The sequence below is a fragment of the Anomaloglossus baeobatrachus genome, chromosome 11 (assembly GCF_048569485.1).
Source record: "Anomaloglossus baeobatrachus isolate aAnoBae1 chromosome 11, aAnoBae1.hap1, whole genome shotgun sequence".
NCBI classification, from domain to species: Eukaryota; Metazoa; Chordata; class Amphibia; order Anura; family Aromobatidae; genus Anomaloglossus; species Anomaloglossus baeobatrachus.
Window position 1 is genome coordinate 180,092,593 of NC_134363.1, and position 23,032 is coordinate 180,115,624.

The 23,032-nt window shown below is 42.9% G+C and overlaps 1 protein-coding gene across 2 annotated transcripts in view; it reads left to right on the forward strand.

Annotated features, from left to right (window-relative positions):
* LOC142256846 (indolethylamine N-methyltransferase-like) overlaps positions 1–9,075 on the forward strand; it is a 78,040-nt gene extending 68,965 nt beyond the window's left edge. Inside the window, exons 1-3 of one of the 2 annotated variants that reach the window (XM_075328776.1) lie at positions 1,139–1,308; positions 2,015–2,222; positions 7,754–9,075. In XM_075328776.1, the coding sequence (XP_075184891.1) occupies positions 1,158–1,308; positions 2,015–2,222; positions 7,754–8,177 (783 nt within the window). In that variant the 5' untranslated portion in view covers positions 1,139–1,157 and the 3' untranslated portion in view covers positions 8,178–9,075. Of the gene's footprint in view, positions 1–1,138; positions 1,309–2,014; positions 2,223–7,753 lie in introns of those variants that run through there. The other variant, XM_075328775.1, reaches the window with a different exon arrangement.
* The last annotated feature ends 13,957 nt before the right edge of the window (positions 9,076–23,032 follow it).

Below are 23,032 nucleotides of genomic sequence, written 5' to 3' on the forward strand. Positions count from 1 at the left end.
CGTTTCCCCATGGCTTGAATAACATACATACCAATTTTCAGCCAATTCTGTCCACTGGGTCAGTCTGCACACGGCTATTTATTTTCTATTGGACTTTATATTTTAGAGGTATATTTGCTGTTAGTGGATGATCCGTTCTCCTGAACATCATGTGCTGTCAGTAATTGTTGACAATGACTTAAATAAATCGAAAACATTGCTCATTCTATAAACAAAGAAGTCATGAGGAATCAGATGATTACATGATGTGGCTTCATCCACTTTTAATATTTAGTGCCTATGACACTTTATGAACTTTGCACAAAACGTTCTGTATATATTTTATATCTAAAGAGTTTCTTGTATGTAATGAGGTATTCGGGGACAATGCCAAGGTGGTGGAGTGGTCATCAGCTGTAGATGGTTTCAACAATGGGTTGGTGATATTTTATTATTGCAGATCATCCATCATTAATGTTAAAAAGACAAGGAAAAATGGTGGTTCCTTGAGAAACATTAAACACAACCATTAACCCTAACATGATATGTGATAGAAGATAAAACTTGTCCTGCAAAGAAGACCAAATATTGAAGAAATGATAGAAAAATAAGAGACAAAATAGTCAACAGTTCTATAATGATAAGAAATGGAACATAATTAAGAGTTAAATTATTATTTTCTTTTTGTTTTATTTATGTTGCTGCATTTTTTATATTTTATTTCAACAGCAAATGTTTGTTTTATGTGTCTATATGTCTTTTGCATAAACTGTATATGTTTTATATTCTATTAGGGACTTATGGTAGACTGATTTATTATGTAACAACATCTATTTACACTTAATATTATTCTTATTTCATTGAGAAGTAGAAAATCAAAGCGTTTTACAATCAGTTCTTAAAACCCTACTGCATGGCCGATCATACTCTACTTTTGTAATGCCACAGCAAACTGAAAATTTTGACTCATATGACGAAGGTTCAGCTCCTGATCCGGCTTCATACCTCCCTTAGGGACCTATGATGAAAACATGTCATAGGTTGTTAAAGAGTCAAAAACATTCTGCATGGAAATTTATGATCAAATGAACTCCATGTAAATTGAATCCTGCTGATTATATAAAGACCTTGAGCACCGGTGTAGAGGGAGTCACCCGTCTCTGATACAAGATTAGACAATGGATCCCAGTCCCTCTAAGTTCTATTCTGAACATGGCTTTGATTCTAGACAATGGCTTGAGCAGTATTTTTCTGACGCATCTGTAATGAACTTGGGAGCTGATTTCTTGGAATTTCCCATGAAAAATCTTACAAAAACATTCGCTGAGGGTATGTATGTTAACATTTTTACTGTAAGCGTACTTGGTTTTCAATAACCAAAAGAAATAAATCAATATATATATATATATATATATCTACATATATATGAAAAAATTCGGATTGTGAACAAGGGTGTCCCCAAAACGCGTCTTGTCCATTTTATTGGATTTTAATGGATCAATAAAATTCATTTTTCATGAAGATGCTGTGCCGGATTCCTGAGTTTTTGTGCTAACATCTTTGCTGGAGATTTTCCATGCAGCATCTAAAAGGACTTCCAAGTGCATATGGTGAGCTGGATTTAGGAGGATTCATCCACCTGCTTGTGTATGTTCATACTATATCTGATGATGTCAGTATGACTTTGAAACGCATTGTATGAAGAAAGATCTAGAGAACATACGCCCTTGATTTTACTCCTCTGCAGAGCCCAGGAATCCTTGTTTTGTTCTCCCGTTTGGTTTGAATCCTTTAAGTCTATGGCTTTGTCAGGTGGTTGCCTGATTCCTATTTTTCAGGGCTTTAAATATAAACCCCCAGCCTTAATAGTTTTATTAAAGATATATTAAAAATTACATTTATAATGTTAAAATTCAATGAAGGGAGATTTCATTAAAAGTGGAAGACATGAATATTTAGGGGATCATGAATCACATTTACAAAACTTTCAGCTGTAAATATATGTTTCATCATTTGGATTTGTTTAATGCTGCAGGTCATATTAAAGGAGACGTCTTGATTGACCTCAGTATTGGTTCCATGATTCATCAATTATATGCAGCCTGTGAATTTTTCGAACACATCATAATTCTGAAGATCAAAGACAGATGCATCCTGGAACTGAAGAGATGGGTGGACTCACGTACGGGAGCGTTTGATTGGCAGCATGCTGCAAAACTTCATGTGGACATAGAAGGAAAATGGTGAAGTATTTTTCTACATTTTAAGGAAACCCCACTGTCATTGTCATTTTGCTGTTCTACAAGAGATATGAAGCAGATCTATGAAATGCTTAGACAATTCGTTCTACCTACATTAAATGTGTATTTGTGTAATATTAGTCTATTCAAAATAATTTATAAGTCAGAAAAATAATACTTTTATCCATTCGCATCAACATTTTCATTCATGGGTGCAGTAATTTAATAATTGGTACTGTTGGTTGGCAGAGAAGAGCTCCGTTTTCATTGCCTTTGGTCTACTCGATGGAGATTTAGAGCCAGAGTTTTCCACAGTGGCACATGTTGGCCATTGACCGCAATGCAGAAGGATGTCTAAAGACCAGTGTGTGTTTTTTGTGGTGGCCTAGTGTATATAAAAGTGCATCATGCTATTTGTTCCTATAAAATGAAAAAAAGGTATTTCAGAATACTCTTTTGTCCTCCAACAGGTAAATAGGGCTATATGTATGTCTTCATTATGTACAGGTGTTTTTCCCAGTTCATAGGTTCAAAGTGATCACTAGAAGTTGGTATGAGTATATTATTGGCTCTTGAAACCTAATGCATCAGTTATCATTGAATTCAAGTCTTTTACCTTTTACTGGATGCCAAAATATCCAGTGAAAACCTATGAGTTCTAATGCTATGCGAATTAATGTGAACGCCTTCCTGCAGGGTGCCTGTTTATAGGGCAAGCCCAGGAACTGAGTCCTCTTTACTATTGATGAGCAAATACTACCATGCTCGGGGGCCCTGCACTCATAACAAGCAAGTCGAATTCTCCGATGGACTTGATTTAAGTACCGAGAATAATGGAAGTCAATGGGAAACTCAATCATTTTCCCAGAAGATTTTGCTTGAGTTTCCCATTTACTTCCATTATACTCAGTACTCTGAGTGTTCGATATGCTCATTTTGAGTCCTTAGTACATGAGCATGGTAGCCCTCGCTCATCACTACGCTTTACACATGGCACATGCTGGCTGTTGCACTGCTGTCTTTAACATCAGCAATAAAAGCTAGACTTAAGGCCACTTCACACATAACATGATCGCTAACGACATTGTTGCAACATCACAGTTTCTGTGATGAAACAATGACTTCACCAGTCATCTCGTTATGTTTGACACGTACCAACGATTCGCCCCCTGGTGTGAGATCGTTGGTCTTTGCTGACTGTCCTGGGCCATTTTTGGCTCGTTGGAGTCCTACTGGGCAGGATGGATCTGTATGTTTGACACCTACCAGCGATCTTGTTAACAACCTAGATGAGAACTTAAAGTGTGACACGTAGGCATGTAGTTGCATCACCTTTTCCGTGCCCTCTCTGCACCGTTTGGTTAGCGCTGAGAACAGTACTGCGTTCTGATTGGGTATCGCTTCATGCTTTGTTCCTTTTTGAGCCTTGTGTTGAGGATAGAACCTGCAACTACACCCGGATTCATTCGTACTTTGTTCCCAGTGGGGAACAAAGGAGTGATGAATCCGGGTGCAGATGCAGCTTCGATCTGAAAAGCAAGCAAGCAACCGGGAACAAAGTACGAATGAATCCGGGTAGAGTCGCAGGTTCTATCCTCAAAGCAAGGCTCAAAAAGGGACAAAGGATGAAGCGATACAAAGTTACCTTCTAGGCCTGCCGCCTAATCAGAGCGCAGTATTGGCCACCAGTCGGAGCGGAGGGGTGTGGAAAAGGCGACGCATATGCACGTCTACATGGCTTACAGTGTCAAACACTACGCCCCTATTCGAGGTCGGAATCGTTACATAGCTGCTGTGTGACAGGGTCCCAACGACCAACGAGATCATTATACAGGTCGCTGCATCGTTACTAAAGTCGTTGGGAAAATGACTGTGTGACATCTCACCAACGATTTAACAACGATCCAAAACTGTGACATAGTAACGATCTCGTTAATGATCTCGTTATGTGTGACTGGACCTTAAGTTCTGATTATTACTGATAAGCCCTAAAATCTCTGACAATGGCATTTAAAGTACGTCACCCAAAGAGCTCACAGTTTTAAATTCCCATTGGCCCCCCTGTGATGAGATCACTGGCTGATGAGTTTCCATGCTAGCTGGGGCCCTGCTGAAGACTAGAGATGAGCAAACCTGTGAAAGTTCAGATTGGCAGCAGCAGCCGAACCGAAAGTCCACTGGTTCAAACTTGGCCCAAACCCCAATGGAAGTCACTGATTTGTAGTTCAAGTCTCCGCCCACATATAGCCAGCCATAAGCAGAACACTTCCGGGGGGAGGCTAGGCTGGTGTCTTCCATTTTTATGTTGAACAGTACATCTGATCATGCTGTTGTTATCTCCAGTGCGAGCTGTTCAAACACTGCAAGAGGCTTGCACTGGGCTCAGTAACAAGCGTACCTGAGCATAGTTATGCTCGTGCCAGTGATTGGCTTATGTAAAGCAACCGAAATCCGATCCAGAACTCTTTTTTTTTGTAAAGTCGGTGCATGGTTTGAAAACTGACACTGAACATTGTGTTTGCTCATCTCTACTGAAAACACCATGGCTACCATTTTGGTACTCTAGTGATTTAAGCAGGTTCAAGCACCTTAAGTAAAAAAATATATATTTAAAATATAAAAAAAACATAAAAATTCAATTCTCTTTTCGCCTTTTTCACTTTAAAACTAAAAAAGTAAAAAAAACAAAAAACAAAAACAGACTAAAGGCCCTGTCACACACAGAGATAAATCTTTGGCAGATCTGTGGTTTTAGTGAAATCATGGACATATTATTCCATTTGTACACAGCCACAAACTTGGCACTGATTGTCCACAATTTCACTGCTGCCACAGATCTGCCACAGATTTTTCTCTGTGTGTGACAGGGCCTTTAGGCCTGTTTCATACATCCATGAAAAACACATTATTTTACACGAACGTGTCAAAGTTGCGTATGCCGCTCTGTGTTAAGTGATTTCGGCACATGATTGTTCTCCGTATGCTATCTATGATCCCACATAGAGAACAGGAACTTTATGCTCAACTGTACGTGGTGCTGAATGCTGATGTCTTTCACTCTGTGCTCTCCGGCCTTGCTGACTCCCTTCTGCTGCTTCTTCCGGTCCTCAGTGCAGAGAATATTCATAAGCATAATGAGCAGGGGTCAGAAGCAAGTGACAGCAGGGCCAAAGACAGCAGCACTGGAGACAGACGAGTATAGAAAATCATTTTATTTCACAGACATTTGTTTTCTCTGATACGTGTGGTCCGTGTGACACCCGAGCTGCCGGAGATAAATGGGACATGTGTACGTGTGGAGCACACGGACATATGTATGTTCCACACGGACACACGGTCCATGTGAAAACATGCAGGCATATGCAAACCCATTGATTTTAACGGCTCTATGTGTGTCAGTGTTTCTGGTATGTGTAAAAACGGGCATCGCACGTATCGGAGACATGGATGTGTGAAGGGGACCTCACTGTCATTTTCTTAATAAAAGTCCAGTAAAGAAAAATTACCAAATTATTTCATGCTAAAATTTGTAAAAAGAATTAAAAACATGTGAATTCCAGAATTACTATTTATTTTTCAATAAAAGTTGAGGAATATTAAAAAAAAAAATTAAAAACTTTGAAAAAAAAGTTTGAATCACGCCTTTTCTAAATAATAAAAAAAAGTTTATTTGGTAAATGTGCAATTTGTGAAATGCATAAAACTGTATTTATTTATAAAGTTAAAAAATATGTTTTAAAACTATTTAACACACAAAAGAAAAAAAAATAAGGGTAATCAAAACATTGTATCTACCACAAAATAGTGACAATGAAAACGTCAGCTTGCCATACAAAAGAACAAAGGCTTCACTCACTTTACGGGTGACAATAGACAATATTTACACAATCACTTTTTTTATGTAAATTTCAGATTTTTTTCCTCTACTTGCATAAAAAGAAAATTTAACAGTTTGGTATTGTTATAATCATGGTAGGAAAAAAGTCCAGCTCACCCCAGAGACCTCTCCAATTGTCGGCAGTAAGAAGCACGAGATCCCACTTCCACTTCAACGTCAGGCACAGATGCGAAAAATAAGTGAACCAGCTTCCACGTAACTTGAATAAAACTCCAATTTTAATGAAAAATTCTTTAAAGGCCTGCGCCACACATCCGTGCCTCCGGCACGTGTTTGTCATTTTTTACACGTACCGGCGGCACGGAGACATGTACAGCAATGCTACCCTATGGTAGCAGGCACACACACGTAAAACCACACGGAACGTGTGTCCGTGTGCGTTTGTACGTGTGTGCGATTTTCAAAGCGCTGACATGTCAGTGTTTTCTCCGGCAGCACGGGTGTTACACGGCCCGCACCCGTACCACACGGGTGTAGTGTGGATGCGGTCCCGTGTGACACGCGCCGGAGTAAACACACATGTCAGGGAAAAAAATAAAAAACATTAACTCACCTTCTCCAGCCCTCCTGTCTCTGCCGCTTCTGCCTCTTGCTGCCGACCGCCGCTCATTATTCTCATTGAATATTCACTTCACTGCCTGGCAGCAGCAGCAGCGGGGAGACGGGAGGGCTGGAGACCGAGGATCAGCACCACGGACAGCAGCGCGGACATCAGGAAGGACCAGGTGAGTATAATAATTACCGGTTCTACGTGTGCTATCGCGGATAGCACACGTAGAACACACGTGTCACGCACGTACCAGAGACACGTACTTACCTGCACGCAACACGCAGGGGAAATACGTGTCTCTCGGCACGTGCGTGAAATTCACGTGAGTGTGGCAGAGGCCAAAAACAAAGTCCAAATAGGAATGAAATGTGATTCAGCAGGTCCAATAAATTGCACGACCACCACCAGACATGTTTTGAGCGGATCGCTGTTAGGGGTACTTTGCACGTTGCGACATCGCTACTGCGATATCGTCGGGGTCAAATCGAAAGTGACGTACATCCGGCGCCGGTAACGACGTTGCAACGTGTAAAGCCTAGATGCGCCGATAAACAATCGCAAAAGCGTCGTAAATCGGTGATCTGTGTAGCGTCGGAAATTTTCATAATGTCGCACCAATAGGAGATACGATGTTGTTCCTTGTTCCTGCGACAGCACACATCACTTTGTGTGAAACCGCAGGAGCGAGGAACATCTCCTTACCTGCCACCACCGGCTATGCGGAAGAAATGAGGTGGGCGGGATGTTTACGTCCCGCTCATCTCCGCCCCTCCACTTCTATTGGCCGCCTGCCGTGTGACGTCGCTGTGACGCCGCACAACCCGCCCCCTTAGGAAGGAGGCGGGTTGCCGGCCAGAGCGACATCGCAGGGCAGGTAAGTGCGTGTGAAGCTGCCGTAGCGATAATGTTCACTACAGCAGCAATCACAAGATATGGCTGCTGCGACGGGGGCCGGAACTATCGCGCTCGGCATCGCTAGCATCGGCTAGCAATGTCGCAGCGTGCAAAGTGCGCCTTAAACTTGGTGAGAAAAAAAATATTGAAAGGGAAGGAAAAGACAAACCTTACTTTTTCTATTTCTTTCAGTGAACATTTTCAAGACAAAGAAGAAAAAGTGAGATCGGCCGCTCATCATGTTGTGAAATGTGATCTTACGAAAGAAAATATATTAGATCCAATGGTCTTACCTCCAGCAGATTGTGTCATCACTTTTTGGCTTCTAGGTGGAATCTGCAAACATCAAGATGATTACATAAGAAATCTCGGGAAGATCTCAAAGTTGATGAAACCTGGAGGACACATTATAATAACTGGGATACTAGGTACAACATATTACACAGTTGGGAAAGACAAACTCCATGGTTTTTGCTATCATGAGGGTTTTGTCAAGGAAGCCCTAGTTGGTGTGGGTTTTGTAATTGATCGCTTTGATATTAAGGAAAGAACAGCTGTCAGTGACCTTATTGACTATAAGCATGTCATGTTCGTTGTAGCTCACAAAGAAAAGTAGATCTGAGGCGAATCATGTCTCTCTTGTTTTCTCTATCTCCATTTGTACAATATCTTAGTAAAGCTTTAAACAGGGTTTCATTTATGATCATATTAAGCTGTATATTTTTATATGGTGGCTGAGGGATTGTAATTTGCAGGATTGATAACAGCATGTTAGTCAGGAACTAAGAGGGAAGGAGAGGGAGTTGAGTAGCTAAATCTGCTATATTCAAATCAATTGCCTGGAGAGAGCTACCAGAGGTGATTTGGGTTTTTCCAAAGAACAAAGTTAATATTAAAGTTCATTTTAATTAATAGATCTTGGAATAATAACAAGTTCCACAATTGGATGTGTTTAAAAAACATGTTTTTGTGCGCAGATAATCTTATAAATGGGTCTGTGATATGTACTGTGTAATGGATGTGTCTGACCGTACAGGAACATTGTCTGATCATACCACAGCTCCTGGGAAGGAGAGGAGACAAAAGATACCATAACATGGGATCACAGCCGATTCTTTTGGGAAGTAAACATTTCCCTGCCTTTTTTAACATTTCCCTGCCTTTTTTTTACTTTTAATTCAAAGAAAGAATCATTTGTGATCCCATGCATGTCTGTATACTTTTTAGCCTCTTCCCTGACCCAGGAGATGTGGTATGATCAGACCATGTCCTGTACGGTCAGACACGGCCATTACACAGTACTTAGCAAGGACACATACAGTGCGGGAAATAAGTATTTGATCCCTTGCTGATTTTGTAAGTTTTGAAAGGAGCGTCTAACTGGTCTATAGCAACCAGAACTCTTAATGGTTGTCAAATACTTATATTTATATAATTTATACAATGTGATTTTCTGGATTTTATTTTGGATATTCTATCTCTCACTGTTAAAGGGAACCTGTCAGCAGAAATTTCGACTAAAACCTAACAGATTCCCCCTCTGCAGCTCCTGGGCTGCATTCTAGAAAGGTCCCTGTTATTATATTGCCCCCTTTCTGACCCAAAAAAAGAGTTTATATCGAGGTACCTTTTTGGCTTCTGATTCTCTAAATGTGTCACGGGGGCGGGCTGCCTGATGGCCGTTATTCTGCCCCCTGGTCCTGTATGCCGCCCCCATCGCCGATTTCTATACTTCTGGACGCCGCCCACTGCTCCAGCCATCCCCGCGCATGCCCAGTGCTCATCTCTCGTGGATGAGCACTGTGCCCAGTGTCACCGGTGGTGTGCGCGCAGGGTTTAGATTATCGGCGGTGCTGTGATGTTAATTACCAAGCAACCGCCCATAATCGCGGGACCGCGCATTCCCCCTCGGCCTGCTTCTTTCTGCGCAAGCGCGCTGCAGCTGAACTCACGTCACCTCCTTCCCATCTTGCCCTGAGGCAGGAAATAGATGGGAGGAGCGCGGAGCAGTGACTACACCGATCAGGAGGAGTTCAGCTGCAGCGCGCTTGCGCAGAAAGAAGCAGGCCGAGGGGGAATGCGCGGTCCCGCGATTATGGGCGGTTGCTTGGTAATTAACATCACAGCACCGCCCATAATCTAAACCCTGCGCGCACGTCACCACCGGTGACACTGGGCACAGTGCTCATCCACGAGAGATGAGCACTGGGCATGCGCGGGGATGGCTGGAGCAGTGGGCGGCGTCCAGAAGTATAGAAATCGGCGATGGGGGCGGCATACAGGAACAGGGGGCAGAATAACGGCCATCAGGCAGCCCGCCCCCGTGACACATTTAGAGATTCAGAAGCCAAAAAGGTACCTCGATATAAACTCTTTTTTTTGGGTCAGAAAGGGGGCACTATAATAACAGGGACCTTTCTAGAATGCAGCCCAGGAGCTGCAGAGGGGGAATCTGTTAGGTTTTAGTCGAAATTTCTGCTGACAGGTTCCCTTTAAAATTAACCGACCCTTAAAATTATAGACTGTTCATTTCTTTGTCTGTGGGTACACTTACAAAATCAACAAGGAATCAAATATTTATTTCCTCCACTCTATATATATTAGATTATCTCAGCACAGAAAAAAAAATTTAAACACCTCCAATTGTAGAAATTATGGCGGGCTTTGCACGCTACGATATCGCAGGTGCGGTGGGGTCAAATCGAAAGTGACGCACATCCGGCGTCACAGTCGATATCATAGTGTGCAAATCCTTTTTGATACGATTAACCAGCGCAAAAGCGTCGTTATCGTATTATCGGTGTAGGGTCCGACATTTCCATAATACCGGTGCAGCGACGGGTACGATGTTGTTTCTTGTTCCTGCGGCCGCACACATCGCTGTGTATGAAGCCCCAGGAGAGAGGAACATCTCCTACCTGCGTCCCGGCTGCAATGCGGAAGGATGGAGGTGGGCGGGATGTTTACATCCTGCTCATCTCCGCCCCTCCGCTCCTATTGGCCACCTGCCGTGTGACATCGCTGTGACGCCGCACGACCCGCCCCTTTATGAAGGAGGCGGGTCGCCGCCCAGAGCAACGTCGCAGGACAGGTGAGTGCATGTGAAGCTGCCATAGCGACAATGTTTGCTACGGCAGCAATCACAAGATATCGCACCTGCGACGGGGGTGGGTACTATCGCTACAGCATCGGTAACACATTGTTACCGATTTCGCAACGTGCAAAGTACCCCTAAAACTTTTTAAAGATTTATTAGTTAAAATGAACTTTGTTCGTGAGAAACCCCCATTAAGAGCTAACGCATCTCCTGCAATGTAGCTCTAGCACACACTCGGCCAGGCACTGGTGGCCAAACTCATTGGAAGCAAGCTGGTCACTATGTAAGATAAAAGCTCTGAAATGTGCAGTGTATCATGTATTACAGATAATAAACATTTACCGCATATTTTTTTCTTATAAGCATGTATGTTTGTCTGAAAGCATTTTTGCATTAGGGCTTCTACAGCATCTATGGAAGCTTTATCTCTCTTCTCCTGAATCATCTTCTGAGCTGATGTATAACACAATAAATAATCTTGTAAATTAGTTCAGAAGAGGAGAGATGGGGGTTACAGACCATGCAATGAGGCAAGCTTGCTGACAAATGTTACTAATAACTCACTTTGTAGCTGTCTATGTACAGTAATGCTTAGAGGCTTAGAGACTGCAGAACCTAAACTGTCCACCAAGTTTAATGAAACCCTATTGTAAATATGTTTGCCAAAAATACCTGCATTAAAGTATAAAGGGCTTCAAAGGTCTCCAAATTGACAAGGGGTCTGGAGTAAACATTATAGATATATTCAGAACCCCTTTCTATATTAAATCTTTCTGTCAAATAATGATATTGCCTTGATCTAGCTTGCTCACCCCCTGACATCATGGGAAATTCACATTTTGGAACCAGTTGCTTTCTTATTGTTGTTTTTTTCTGTTTGAGTTATATGAATTTAATAAAAGAATTAAATAAATCACGTTTATCTGGTTGTGTCCTTTACTAGAATGGGATCTTAATATCTTAATTGTGCAATATATTTTAGAAGTTTTATTTTATCATGTGACCTCTTAGCTTCTTTATACCAAATGTGCTCACCCTATTTAGCACCACTATCTTGTATTTTTCTCCAGCCTATTCTTTCTCAACCATTACATCTCACATTATTCATTTATGTGTTTATGAAGACCATGTTGAAAATAGACATGATCATTGTACCCATAGCGGTACCACCTAATACCTATACCTGAACAAAATATATTTTATAAAATGTGATTTATCATATGACCTCTTAGCTTTTTTATGCCAAATGTACTCATTCTATTTAGTGCCACTATCTTGTATTTTTCTCCAGCCTGTTCTTTCTCAACCATTACATCTCACATTATTCATGTATATGTTTATGAAACCCATTTTGAAAATAGACATTGTACCCATAGCGGTAACACCTAATGCCCATACCGTACAAAATATATTTTATAAACTTTGATTTATCATATCACCTTTTAGCTTCTTTATGCCAAACATGCTCATTCTATTTAGTGCCACTATCTTGTATTTTTCTCCAGCCTGTTCTTTCTCAACCATTAAATCTCACATTATTCATTTATGTGTTTATGAAGATCATGTTGAAAATAGACATCATCATTGTACCCACAGCGTACCACAAAATGCCAATACCTGTACAAAATATATTTTATAAACTTTGATTTCTCATTAGTGATGAGCGAGTATGCTTGTTACTACTCGGTACTCGCACGAGTATCACTGTACTCGGGCTACTCGGCGGGTACCGAGTAATTTCGCGATACTCGTGCTGTACTCGTGGTCTTCATCTTTGCATGTTGGCGCTCTTTTGAGAGCCAGCCCTCATGCAGGGATTGGCTGGCAGACCACTGCAATGCCACAGCCCTGTTAGTTGTGGAATTGCAGTGATTGGCCGGCCTGCACAGCGTGACCGAGCCTTTATACTGGCAGGCGCGCTGTGCTCTGCACACAGCCATCTCATATTCCTTGCTTTCCACGCCCACAGGCGCCTATGATTGGTTGCAGTGAGACATGCCCCCACGCTGAGTGTAGGTGTCTCACTGCACCCAATCACAGCAGCCAGTGGGCGTGTCTATACTGTGCAGTAAAATAAATAAATAAATAATTAAAAAAACCGGTGTGCGGTCAACCCAATTTTAATACCAGCCAGATAAAGCCATACAGCTGAACGCTGGTATTCTCAGGATGGGGAGCCCCACGTTATGGGGAGCCCCCCACCCTAACAATATCAGTCAGCAGCCGCCCAGAATTGCCTTATACATTAGATGCGACAGTTCTGGGACTGTACCTGGCTCTTCCCGATTTACCCTAGTGCGTTGGCAAATTGGGGTAATAAGGAGTTAATAGCAGCCCATAGCTGCCACTAAATCCTAGATTAATCATGTCAGGCGTCTCCCCGAGATTCCTTCCATGATTAATCTGTAAGTTACAGTTAAAAAACACACACACCCGAAAAATCCTTTATTAGAAATAAAAAACAATTAGAAAGTCCCTCATCACCAATTTATTAACCCCGACAAACCCTCCATGTCCGGCGTACTCCACAGTCCTCCAGCGTCGCATCCAGCTCAGCTGCATGGAGGTGACAGGAGCTGCAGAATACACCGCCGCTTCTGTCAGCTTCACACAGCAACTGAGGTGAGTAGCGCGACCAGCTGCTGTCAGTCAGGTAACTCATGGCCACCGCTGGATCCAGCGGTGCCGCGATTAACCTCAGTGACAGCAGCTGATCGCTATACTCACCTCAGTTGCTGCATGGAGCTGACCGGAGCGGCGGTGAGTAGCGCGATCAGCTGAGCTGTCACTGAGGTTACCCGCGGCCACCGCTGCATCCACCGCTGGATCCAGGTAACCTCAGTGAAAGCTCAGCTGATCGCTATACTCACCTCAGTTGCTGTGTGAAGCTGACCGAAGTGGCGGTGAGTAGCGCGATCAGCTGAGCTGTCACTGAGGTTACCCGCGGCCACCGCTGCATCCAAGTAACCTCAGTGACAGCTCAGCTGATCGCGCTACTCACCTCTTGCTGCATGGAGCTGACCGGAGCGGCGGTGAGTAGCGCGATCAGCTGAGCTGTCACCGAGGTTACCCGCGGCCACCGCTGCATCCAAGTAACCTCAGTGACAGCTCAGCTGATCGCTATACTCACCTCAGTTGCTGTGTGAAGCTGACCGGAGCGGCGGTGTATTCTGCTGCTCCTGTCACCTGCATGCAGCACAGCTGGACGCGACGCTGGAGGTCCGTGGACATGGAGGGTTTGTCGGGGTTAATAAATTGGTGATGAGGGACTTTGTTAGTGTTTTTTATTTCTAATAAAGGATTTTTCGGGTGTGTGTGTTTTTTAACTGTAATTTACAGATTAATTATGGAAGGAATCTCAGGGAGACGCCTGACATGATTAATCTAGGATTTAGTGGCAGCTATGGGCTGCTATTAACTCCTTATTACCCCGATTTGCCAACGCACTAGGGTAAATCGGGAAGACCCGGGTACAGTCCCAGAACTGTTGCATATAATGTATGCGGCAATTCTGGGCGGCTGCTGACTGATATTCTTAGGCTGGGGGGCTCCCCATAACGTGGAGCTCCCCATCCTGAGAATACCAGCCTTCAGCCGTATGGCTTTATCTGGCTGGTATTAAAATTGGGGGGACCGCACGCCGTTTTTTTTAATTATTTAATTATTTATTTCACTGCACAGTATACACACACACACCGGCTGCTGTGTTTGGGTGCAGTGAGACACCTGTCACTCAGCGTGGGGGCGTGTCTCACTGCAACCAATCATAGGCGCCGAAAAGCAGGAAAGCAGGGAATACGAGATTGTTTAATGAGCGGCCGGCTTTTTCAAAAGAGGAAAAGCCGCCGGAGTTTAGTGAACAGCTGTGCAGCGCCGCGGCAGTGATCGGGGAACGGTAAGTAAGAGAGAGGGGGGAGAATGACCGACAGACTGTGAGAGGGGGACAGACAAGACAGAGAGAGACCGACAGAGCGAGACCGACCGACGGGAGATAGAATGAAAAAAAAAATGACCGACATCGCTAGTAAAAAGCACAAAACGTGCGTTTTGGACATCGGAGTGCCACACAATGTTTTACGTAAAATCTTTCATGTATTAATCTCAAAAAGTAACATACACCAGCTCTATCTCACTATTGGGTATGTGCCCTTAACATTTCCGCCATGAAAATTCATTTTGGTGTCATTTTGGAAGGTTTTCTGGTGAGTCCGTAAAAATGGCGTAAAACTCGGACAAAATTGTTCACAGCTGTGACTTTTGAGTGATAAATGCTTCAAGGGGTCTTCCCCATGCTGTTGCCATGTCATTTGAGCACTCTTCTGAGACTTTTGTGACATTTTTAGGATTTCTACATGCTGCCGGGGGTCATTTCAGAAAAATACTCGGGTCTCCCATAGGATAACATTGGGCTCGGTGCTCGGGCCGAGTACACGAGTATCTTGGGATGCTCGGCCCGAGCCTCAAGCACCCGAGCTTTTTAGTACTCGCTCATCACTATTTCTCATATGACCTCTTAGCTTCTTTATGCCAAATGTGCTCACCATATTTAGCACCGCTATCTTGTATTATTCTCCAGCCTGTTCTTTCTCAACCCATTACATCTCACCTTATTCGTTTATGTGTTTATGAAGACCATGTTGAAAATAGACATGGTCTTTGTACCCATAGCGGTACCACATAATGTTCATACCAAAAAAAATAATTATAAATCTATAAGCAATTTTACTTTATGTGAGAAAAAAACTGATGAATTAACATAACATTTATGGTATGGCAATAAAGTAAATATTTCCCACTAAAGACATACTTTCTTAGGATTCATTCCACCTGTCATGCAATATAATTAAAAAAATAGACACATTCTTATGATTACTATCAGAAATAGAATATACATCATCATACCTTATACATCATACTAATACTGTTAGTTTTTTTGATCTTGCATTAATTTTGTAGTAGCTTTTTTGATAATTTTGTGCGCAAATAGTTTTCCTGTAGGACAGACAGCAAATGCGCCACAATGAGCGGAACAGGGTGAGGGTCCCAGATGGTAAACAAATTTAACTCATGAAAGAATAAACATGGACACAGACCACCCTAACAAAAAAGAACCCTGCAGGCATGGGGAAGAGGAGGGTATAATATGTCCATTAGCAAGGCTTTTAGTGATATAATCTTTTACAGCCTTTCTTTAAGCACCAGAAAGATTGTATAATCTGGTTTTCTGCAGTTTTTCTCCAGAGATTAAGTTAAGGGGGTAATCATAGACACGATGGGGGGATGGCAAATCTTGACAATCTTTTTCTGAGAATAAATCCTCAAAACCTGACAGAGAAAAGGGTATTTCTTCTGAAGGCACCAGAAGCAGTAATGATGACAAAAAGCTAAAGGTGACAGTGTTGTTTATATGAAAAATAACTAATAGCATAAATATAAACTTCATCGTACCAAGTATCTCAGACACACACAATCAATATTGGCATAGCGCCTAAATAATATGCACAGTGTTAGAATAAAGAAGTAGTTAATGTCTACAGGATTGCCAAACTTCACAATGTGTGGGGTAGCATTCAGAGAACACAAGAACAAAGAACTGATGTTGGGTAAGACTAAGCCGGTTGGACTAGGAAATGTCTTGCTGGATATCACACGTGATGCATTTTTCATTCTCACCTTCTGTAAACTGAATCCAAGAAACTTTTAAGTTGAACTTAATGTTGCTACAACAGAGTAGAAGTGCTGCTGAAATCCACCAAATACCATATAAACCTGAAAAAAGTACCCTTTTTAGAGATGCCTCTCTCCTTTTCTGGCAAAACCTTTATTAGTTAAGAGAGCTTATATGGTGATCTTTAAAAAAAACTTTCTGTGGGTTAATACTAGAGTTGAGCGATGTTCGAGGTTCGAGGTTTGCCAATTTCATGTTCGAGTGATTTTGGGGGGTTCTCGAGATTGAACTCAAACTCGAGCTTTTTGCTAAAAGCTCAACAGTTTGAGTTAGGTTCGAGAACAGTTCGAGCACCAAAAACGTGGCATTTCACAGTAAGGCTATGTGCACATGTTGCTATTTGCATGTGTCCTGCGTCCCCAACACAATTCCTCTCCCTTTTCTACTCACCTATCACGGGCATCTCGCTGCACACTGTCACAAATCTGCGGTGTCCTTTCCTCTTTAGAAAATGGCTGCCCATTTATTAGTCAATCAGTTATTCCGCGCTTTCCCCGCTCACCGGCGCCTATGATTGGTTGCAGTCAGACACGTCCCCAAGCTCAGTGACAGCTGTCTCACTTCAACCAATCACAGCTGCCAGCAGGCGGGTCTATATCGTGCAGTAAAATAAATAAATAAATTAAAAATAAATAAAACAAAAAATGCGGTTCCCCCCATATTTGATACCAGCCAGGATAAAGCCACACGTCTGGAGGCTGGTATTGTCAGGATGGAGAGCACCACGATATCGGGAGCCCACAACCCTAACAATATCACCCAGCAGCAGCCTGGAATAGCTGCATCCATTAGATGCGACAGTCTCGGGGGACTCTACCCAGCTCATCCTGAATTACCCTGGTGCGGTGGCAATCGAGGTAATAAAGAGTTAATCATGCCAGGCGTCTCCCCGAGATACCTTCCATGATTAAACTGATAGTGAAAGTAAAGAAAAACACACCACGAAAAATCCTTTATTTGGAATAAAAGACAAAATAAAAACCTGTTTCACCCTTTTATGAATCCCCAAATACCCCTCCAGGTCCAACGTAATCCACACGACACTGTCAGCTCTGCTACAGAACACAAGTGCTCTATATCAGCTCCACGTAGCAATGAAGTGAATCACACGGTCAGCAGAAACTTCAGCATTGCACACTTCAAGATTACCAATTATCTGCCTATCTTTATCATTAGAGGCAGTAGCTGAGGGGATAGAGCACTCGCCTAAGATGCATTTAGTTGCGAGTTCTAGTCCAGGTAAAGAATTTTTATTTTATTTTAAATTATATTTATAATATTTTTATAATTATAATTTAATTATGCACTGAGGGGAGGAGTCAGTCATCAGCTGTGAGCCGCGGGACACACCTCTAAAATCGGAGCAGTTCTCTCTCTCTCTCCTCTCTCTCTCTCTCTCCTCTCTCTCTCCTCTCTCTACTCTCTCTCCTCTCTCCTTTCTTTCTCTCCTTTCTCTCTCTCCTTTCTATCTTTCTCTTCCTTCTCTCCTTTCTCTCTCGCTTTTCTCTCTCTCCTTTCTCTCTTTCTCTCTCTCTTCTTTCTCTCTTTCTCTCTCTCTCCTCTCTCCCTCCTCTCTCTCTCGCCTCTCTCGCTCCTTTCTCTCTCTCCTCTCTCTCTCCTTTCTCTCTCTTCTTTCTCTCTCTTCCTTTTCTCTTTCTCTCTCTCTCTTCTTTCTCTCTCTCCTTTCTCTCACTCCTTTTTCTCTCTCCTTTCTCTCTTTCTCTCTCTCTTCTTTCTGTCTCTCTTCTTTCTTTCTCTCTCTTCTCTCTTTCTCCTTTCTCTCTCTCCTCTCTCTCCTTTCCCTCTCTCCTTTCTCTCTGTTTATCTCTCTCTTCTTTCTCTCTTTCTCTCTCTTCTTTCTCTCTCTTTTCTTTCTCTCTCTCTCTTTCTCAGACCTGGCGATGATCAGCTGATGCGGTCACCTGACGGCATCAGCTGACACTATAAGTCGAGTGGTATGGCCGGCTTTTTACCGCCCGGCCGGCTAAACGATCAGCTGATGCTGTCGGACAGGAGTCTGCACTGAAGTGTGTAGTTTGTTTTTTGTTTTTTTTGCACTGATGCATAAGCTGATTGTATAAAAGCCATTTATACAATCAGCTGCTGTGTCATGTGATTCAGGCCCTTGAACCTGACACATCATCTGATCACTTTGCCTTCCAGCAAACCGATCAGATTATATTGGATCCGGATTGGACGACGCGGGACCCTTGACCCAGGATTACTGCGGAGGGGGGTTCTTTATTTCAATAAAGATGGAGTCACTAATTGTGTTGTGTTTTATTTATAATAAAAATATTTTTCTGTGTGTTGTGTTTTTTTTATCAGTACTAGAAATTCATGGAGGCCATGTCTAATATTGGCGGGACACCATGAATTTCGTGCTTAGGGCCAGTTGATAATATACAGCTAGCCCTAACCATATTATTACCCAGCGAGCCACCCGTCACCAGGACAGCTGGAAGAGTTGGATACAGCGCCAGAAGATGACGCTTGTATGAAAGCACCATTTTCTGCGGCGGCTGCGGACTGCATTTCGCAGCATGGGTGCCCAGAAATCTTGGGCACCCTGAGCTGCGGATTCCAATCCCCAGCTGCTTAGTTGTACCTGGCTGGACACAAAAACTGGGCGAACCCCACGCCATAATTTTTTTTAATTATTTCATGAAATTCATGAAATAATTAATAAAAAAGGGCTTCCCTATATTTTTGGTTCGCACGTGGGTACAAATAGGCGGCTGGGGGTTGGGGGCAGCCTGTAGCTGCCTGCTGTACCTGGCTAGCATACAAAAACATGGCGAATCCCACATAATTTTTTGGGGGGGCGAAAAACTCCTGCATACAGTCCAGGATGGAGTATGCTGAGCCTTGTAGTTCTGCAGCTGCTGTCTGTCTGTATGGAGGAGAGCATAGAAGCGCCATCATCTGGCGCTGTATCCAACTCTTCCAGCTGCCCTGAAGCCGGGTGGCTTGCTGGGTAATAATGAGTTAATACTAGCTTTGTTTTAATAGCTAGTATTAAGCCAGAGATTCTTAATGTCAGTCAAGTTTGACCCGGCCATTAAGAATCTCCAATAAAGGGTTAAAAAAAGACACCACACAGAGAAAAAATCCTTTAATAGAAATAAATACACAGACACACTTAGAGACTCCATGTTTATTACTCCCTCTTATCCCTCTTATCCCTCCATGATCCATGGTCTTCTGTCTTCTTTCTCCTTCAACCCATGCAGCTCTGCTGTATCAGACAGCACAGCATGGGATTAAGACGCTGCTTCCTGTGCAGTCTATATCACTCCGTGAGTGATCAGTGCTGCTGGCTGTTAGTGGTGATGTCACCGCTGACAGCCGCGTTGCTATAGCAACGGTGATCTCTGTTATTGACCGGCCGTGGCAGCCGGTGAATAACGGAACGGGGAAGCAGAACGGGGAAGCCGACCGTGTACCAGTGCATTTTCCGGTACACGGAGATTCACAAACGATCACCGTGTACTGGAGAGATGCAATGACAGGACCTAGCATGACGTCTAGCATGTGGCCAGTCTGTAGCCAATGAGAAAATAGACACGTGACTGGTCACATGCTACTTTGACATCATGATAGGTCCTATCATCAGTGCTGGTTACCGGAAGGACACAGCGATTATCGGAAGGAAAAGCGGCGGGAGACAGAGTGCAGACCTGTAAGTGTTATGGCAATGTTTATTAACTGTATGTGTACATTTATAATGTGTTTTTATGTGTTTGTGTTTGCCTGCCATTGGTTTCAATGGGGTTCAAGAGGTTTTTCGAACGGCTCGCCGAACTGAACTCGAACTCGGCCTCCGTTCGACAAACCGAACCGAACTCGAGCTTCTAGAGGCTCGCTCATCTCTAGTTAATACCGCTGCGCAAATTGCTCTCCTGCTGGGGTCAGACACAAATCAAATGAATTGACAAACAGTTGGGCACCTTAAAAAGGTGTATCCAGGACACATATATTACTCAGCCCAGGGGGCACTCACTGTGACCATACGTAACGAGAGGTACACATGAGGAGGGTTCCATGTTAAGGCTGGTTGCAAACCGTTCACTTGCAAGAATGCAATCCCGGAACTGTGACTGAGTAAACTCCAGTTACGGAGTGCTCAGAATGTAATAGATCTGCTTTAACTTGCGCCAACCTCGGTATGGCTCCTCGGTGCAGGGTACTGTGAGGGTCTATCCAAACACAGTAGAGCGATCCCCCAGTTGGGCTCGATGCTGCTGCTGGATGCCTCGGCCATTGGCATCTCAAACACAGCAAGGCATTCGAAACAGAACGCGCAGAAGCAAGATTAGTGACATTTTCACTGAGTACGGCGGCCTTCAGGGGCCAATCTAATGCATTTCAACTACTTGTTTCTTCCTCAGGGATACCCTCATTGCCTGTCTGCTGCCTTATATGCGTCCTGCAGATGGGGGGATTTTTTTTTTTTTTTTTAAAACAGACCTATTCTATGAACTTTAGAGTGCTGAATAAGAATGTAAACTACTCTACCATTAGTTGCACAGTTATAGATAAATGGAGGGCTTCACGTGTATGCAACAATTACAAAAATATATATTTGTATCGTTAAAATAGCTAATATTTTTTTTACTAGATTCATGTTTATGACAGTGAGTGTTCTTGTAATGCATGCATTTGAGTTTGTTGTACTACCGCAGCGTCATTGCGGCTTGTTGGTATTGTGTGTACTTGTTAGCAGTTTAGGCTGCTTTTTAATAGCACTTATGTCAGCCGAGATGACTCATAAAGATGACCAGCTGGCTGCACTTTCTAGGACTCGACAAAGCGCTACTCAGCGCGAAACAGGCTGTTGTCCGCCCGCCGTTCCCCGCACTCCCCTGTCTCTCCCCTATGCTCCTGAAGTTGTCTGCTGTCGCAGAATAAAGAGATTATGTGCATACGATGGAGTGAGCTGCCGCTTTTCTTATAGTGGATCTAATAAAATTTTAACAGAAATACAAATGCAAAATGCTTCTGAAGCTGAACATAGCTATATATATATATATATATTTATACATACCATATATAATGGGGAGAAGAAAAGTACTTAGTCAGCAACCAATTGTACACGTTCTCCCACTTACAGAGGCCTGTAATTGACATCATAGGTGACCACTATTATGAGAGACAACATGAGAAAACAAATCCAGAAAATCACTGCTTCTGATTTGGCAAGATTTTTCTTTTTTGCAAATTATGCTGGAAAATAAGTATTTAGTCATCTAAAACATGCAAGATTTCTCATAGACCTGTAACATCTTTGTTAAGAGGCTCCTCTATCCTTCACTCATTACCCATAGTAATGGCAGCTGTTTGAACTTGTTATCAGTATAAAAGACACCTGTCCACAACCTCTCAAACAGTCACACTCCAAACTCCACTATAGTAAAGACCAAAGAGCTGTCAAAGTACACCAGAAACAAAATTGTAGCCCTGCAACAGGCTGGGAAGACTGAATCTGCAATAGGCAAGCAGCTTGGTGTGATGAAATCAAATGTGGGAGCAATAAGTAATAAGTAATAAGAAAATGGAAGACATACGAGATCACTGATAATCTCCTTAGATCTGGGGATCCCCACAAGATCTCACCCCATGGGATCAAAATGATCACACGAACGATGAGCGAAAATCCCAGAACCACACGGGGGGGACCTAGTGAATGACCTGCATAGAGCTGGGATCACCGTAACAAAGGCTACTATCAGTAACACACTTCACCGCCAGGGACGTGTTCCCCTGCTTAATTCTGTACATGTCCAGGCCCATCTGAAGTTTGCTAAAGAGCAATTGGATTATCCAGAAGAGTATTGGGAGAATGTCATATGGTCTGATGAAACCAAAGTTAAACTGTTTGGTAGAAACACAACTCGTCGTGTTTGGAAGAGACAATGCTGAGTTACAGCCAAAGAACACCATGCGAAGCATGGGGGTGGCAACATCATGCTTTGGGACTGTTTCTCTGCAAAGAGACCAGGACGACTGATTTGTGTACATGAAAGAATGAATGGGGCCATGTATCGTGAGATTTTGAGTGCAAACCTCCTTTCATCAGCAAGGGCATTGAAGATGAAACGTGGCTGGGTCTTTCAGTATAATAATGATCCCAAGCACACCACCAGGGCAACAAAAGAGTGGCTTTGTAAGAAGCATATGAAGGTCCTGGAGTGGCCTAGCCAGTCTCCAGATCTCACCCCATTGAAAACCTTTGGAGGGAGTTGAAAGTCCATGTAGCCCAGCGACAGGCCCAAATCATCACTGCTCTAGAGGAGATCTGCATGGAGGAATGGTCCAAAATACCCCCAACAGTGTGTGCCAACCTTGTGAAGACATACAGAAAACGTTTCACCTCTGTCATTGCCAAAAAAGGATATATAACAAAATATTGAGAGAAACTTTTGTTATTGACCAAATACTTATTTTCCACCATAATTTGCAAAAAAAAAAAATCTTCAAAATCAGAAGCTGGATTTGTTTTCTCATTTTGCCTCTCGTAGTTTTGGTCACCTATGATGTCAATTACAGGCAAATCTCATCTTTTTTTAGTTGGGAGAACTTGCACAATTGGTGGCTGACTAAATACTTTTGTTTCCCAGTGCGTGTGAGTGTATATATATATATA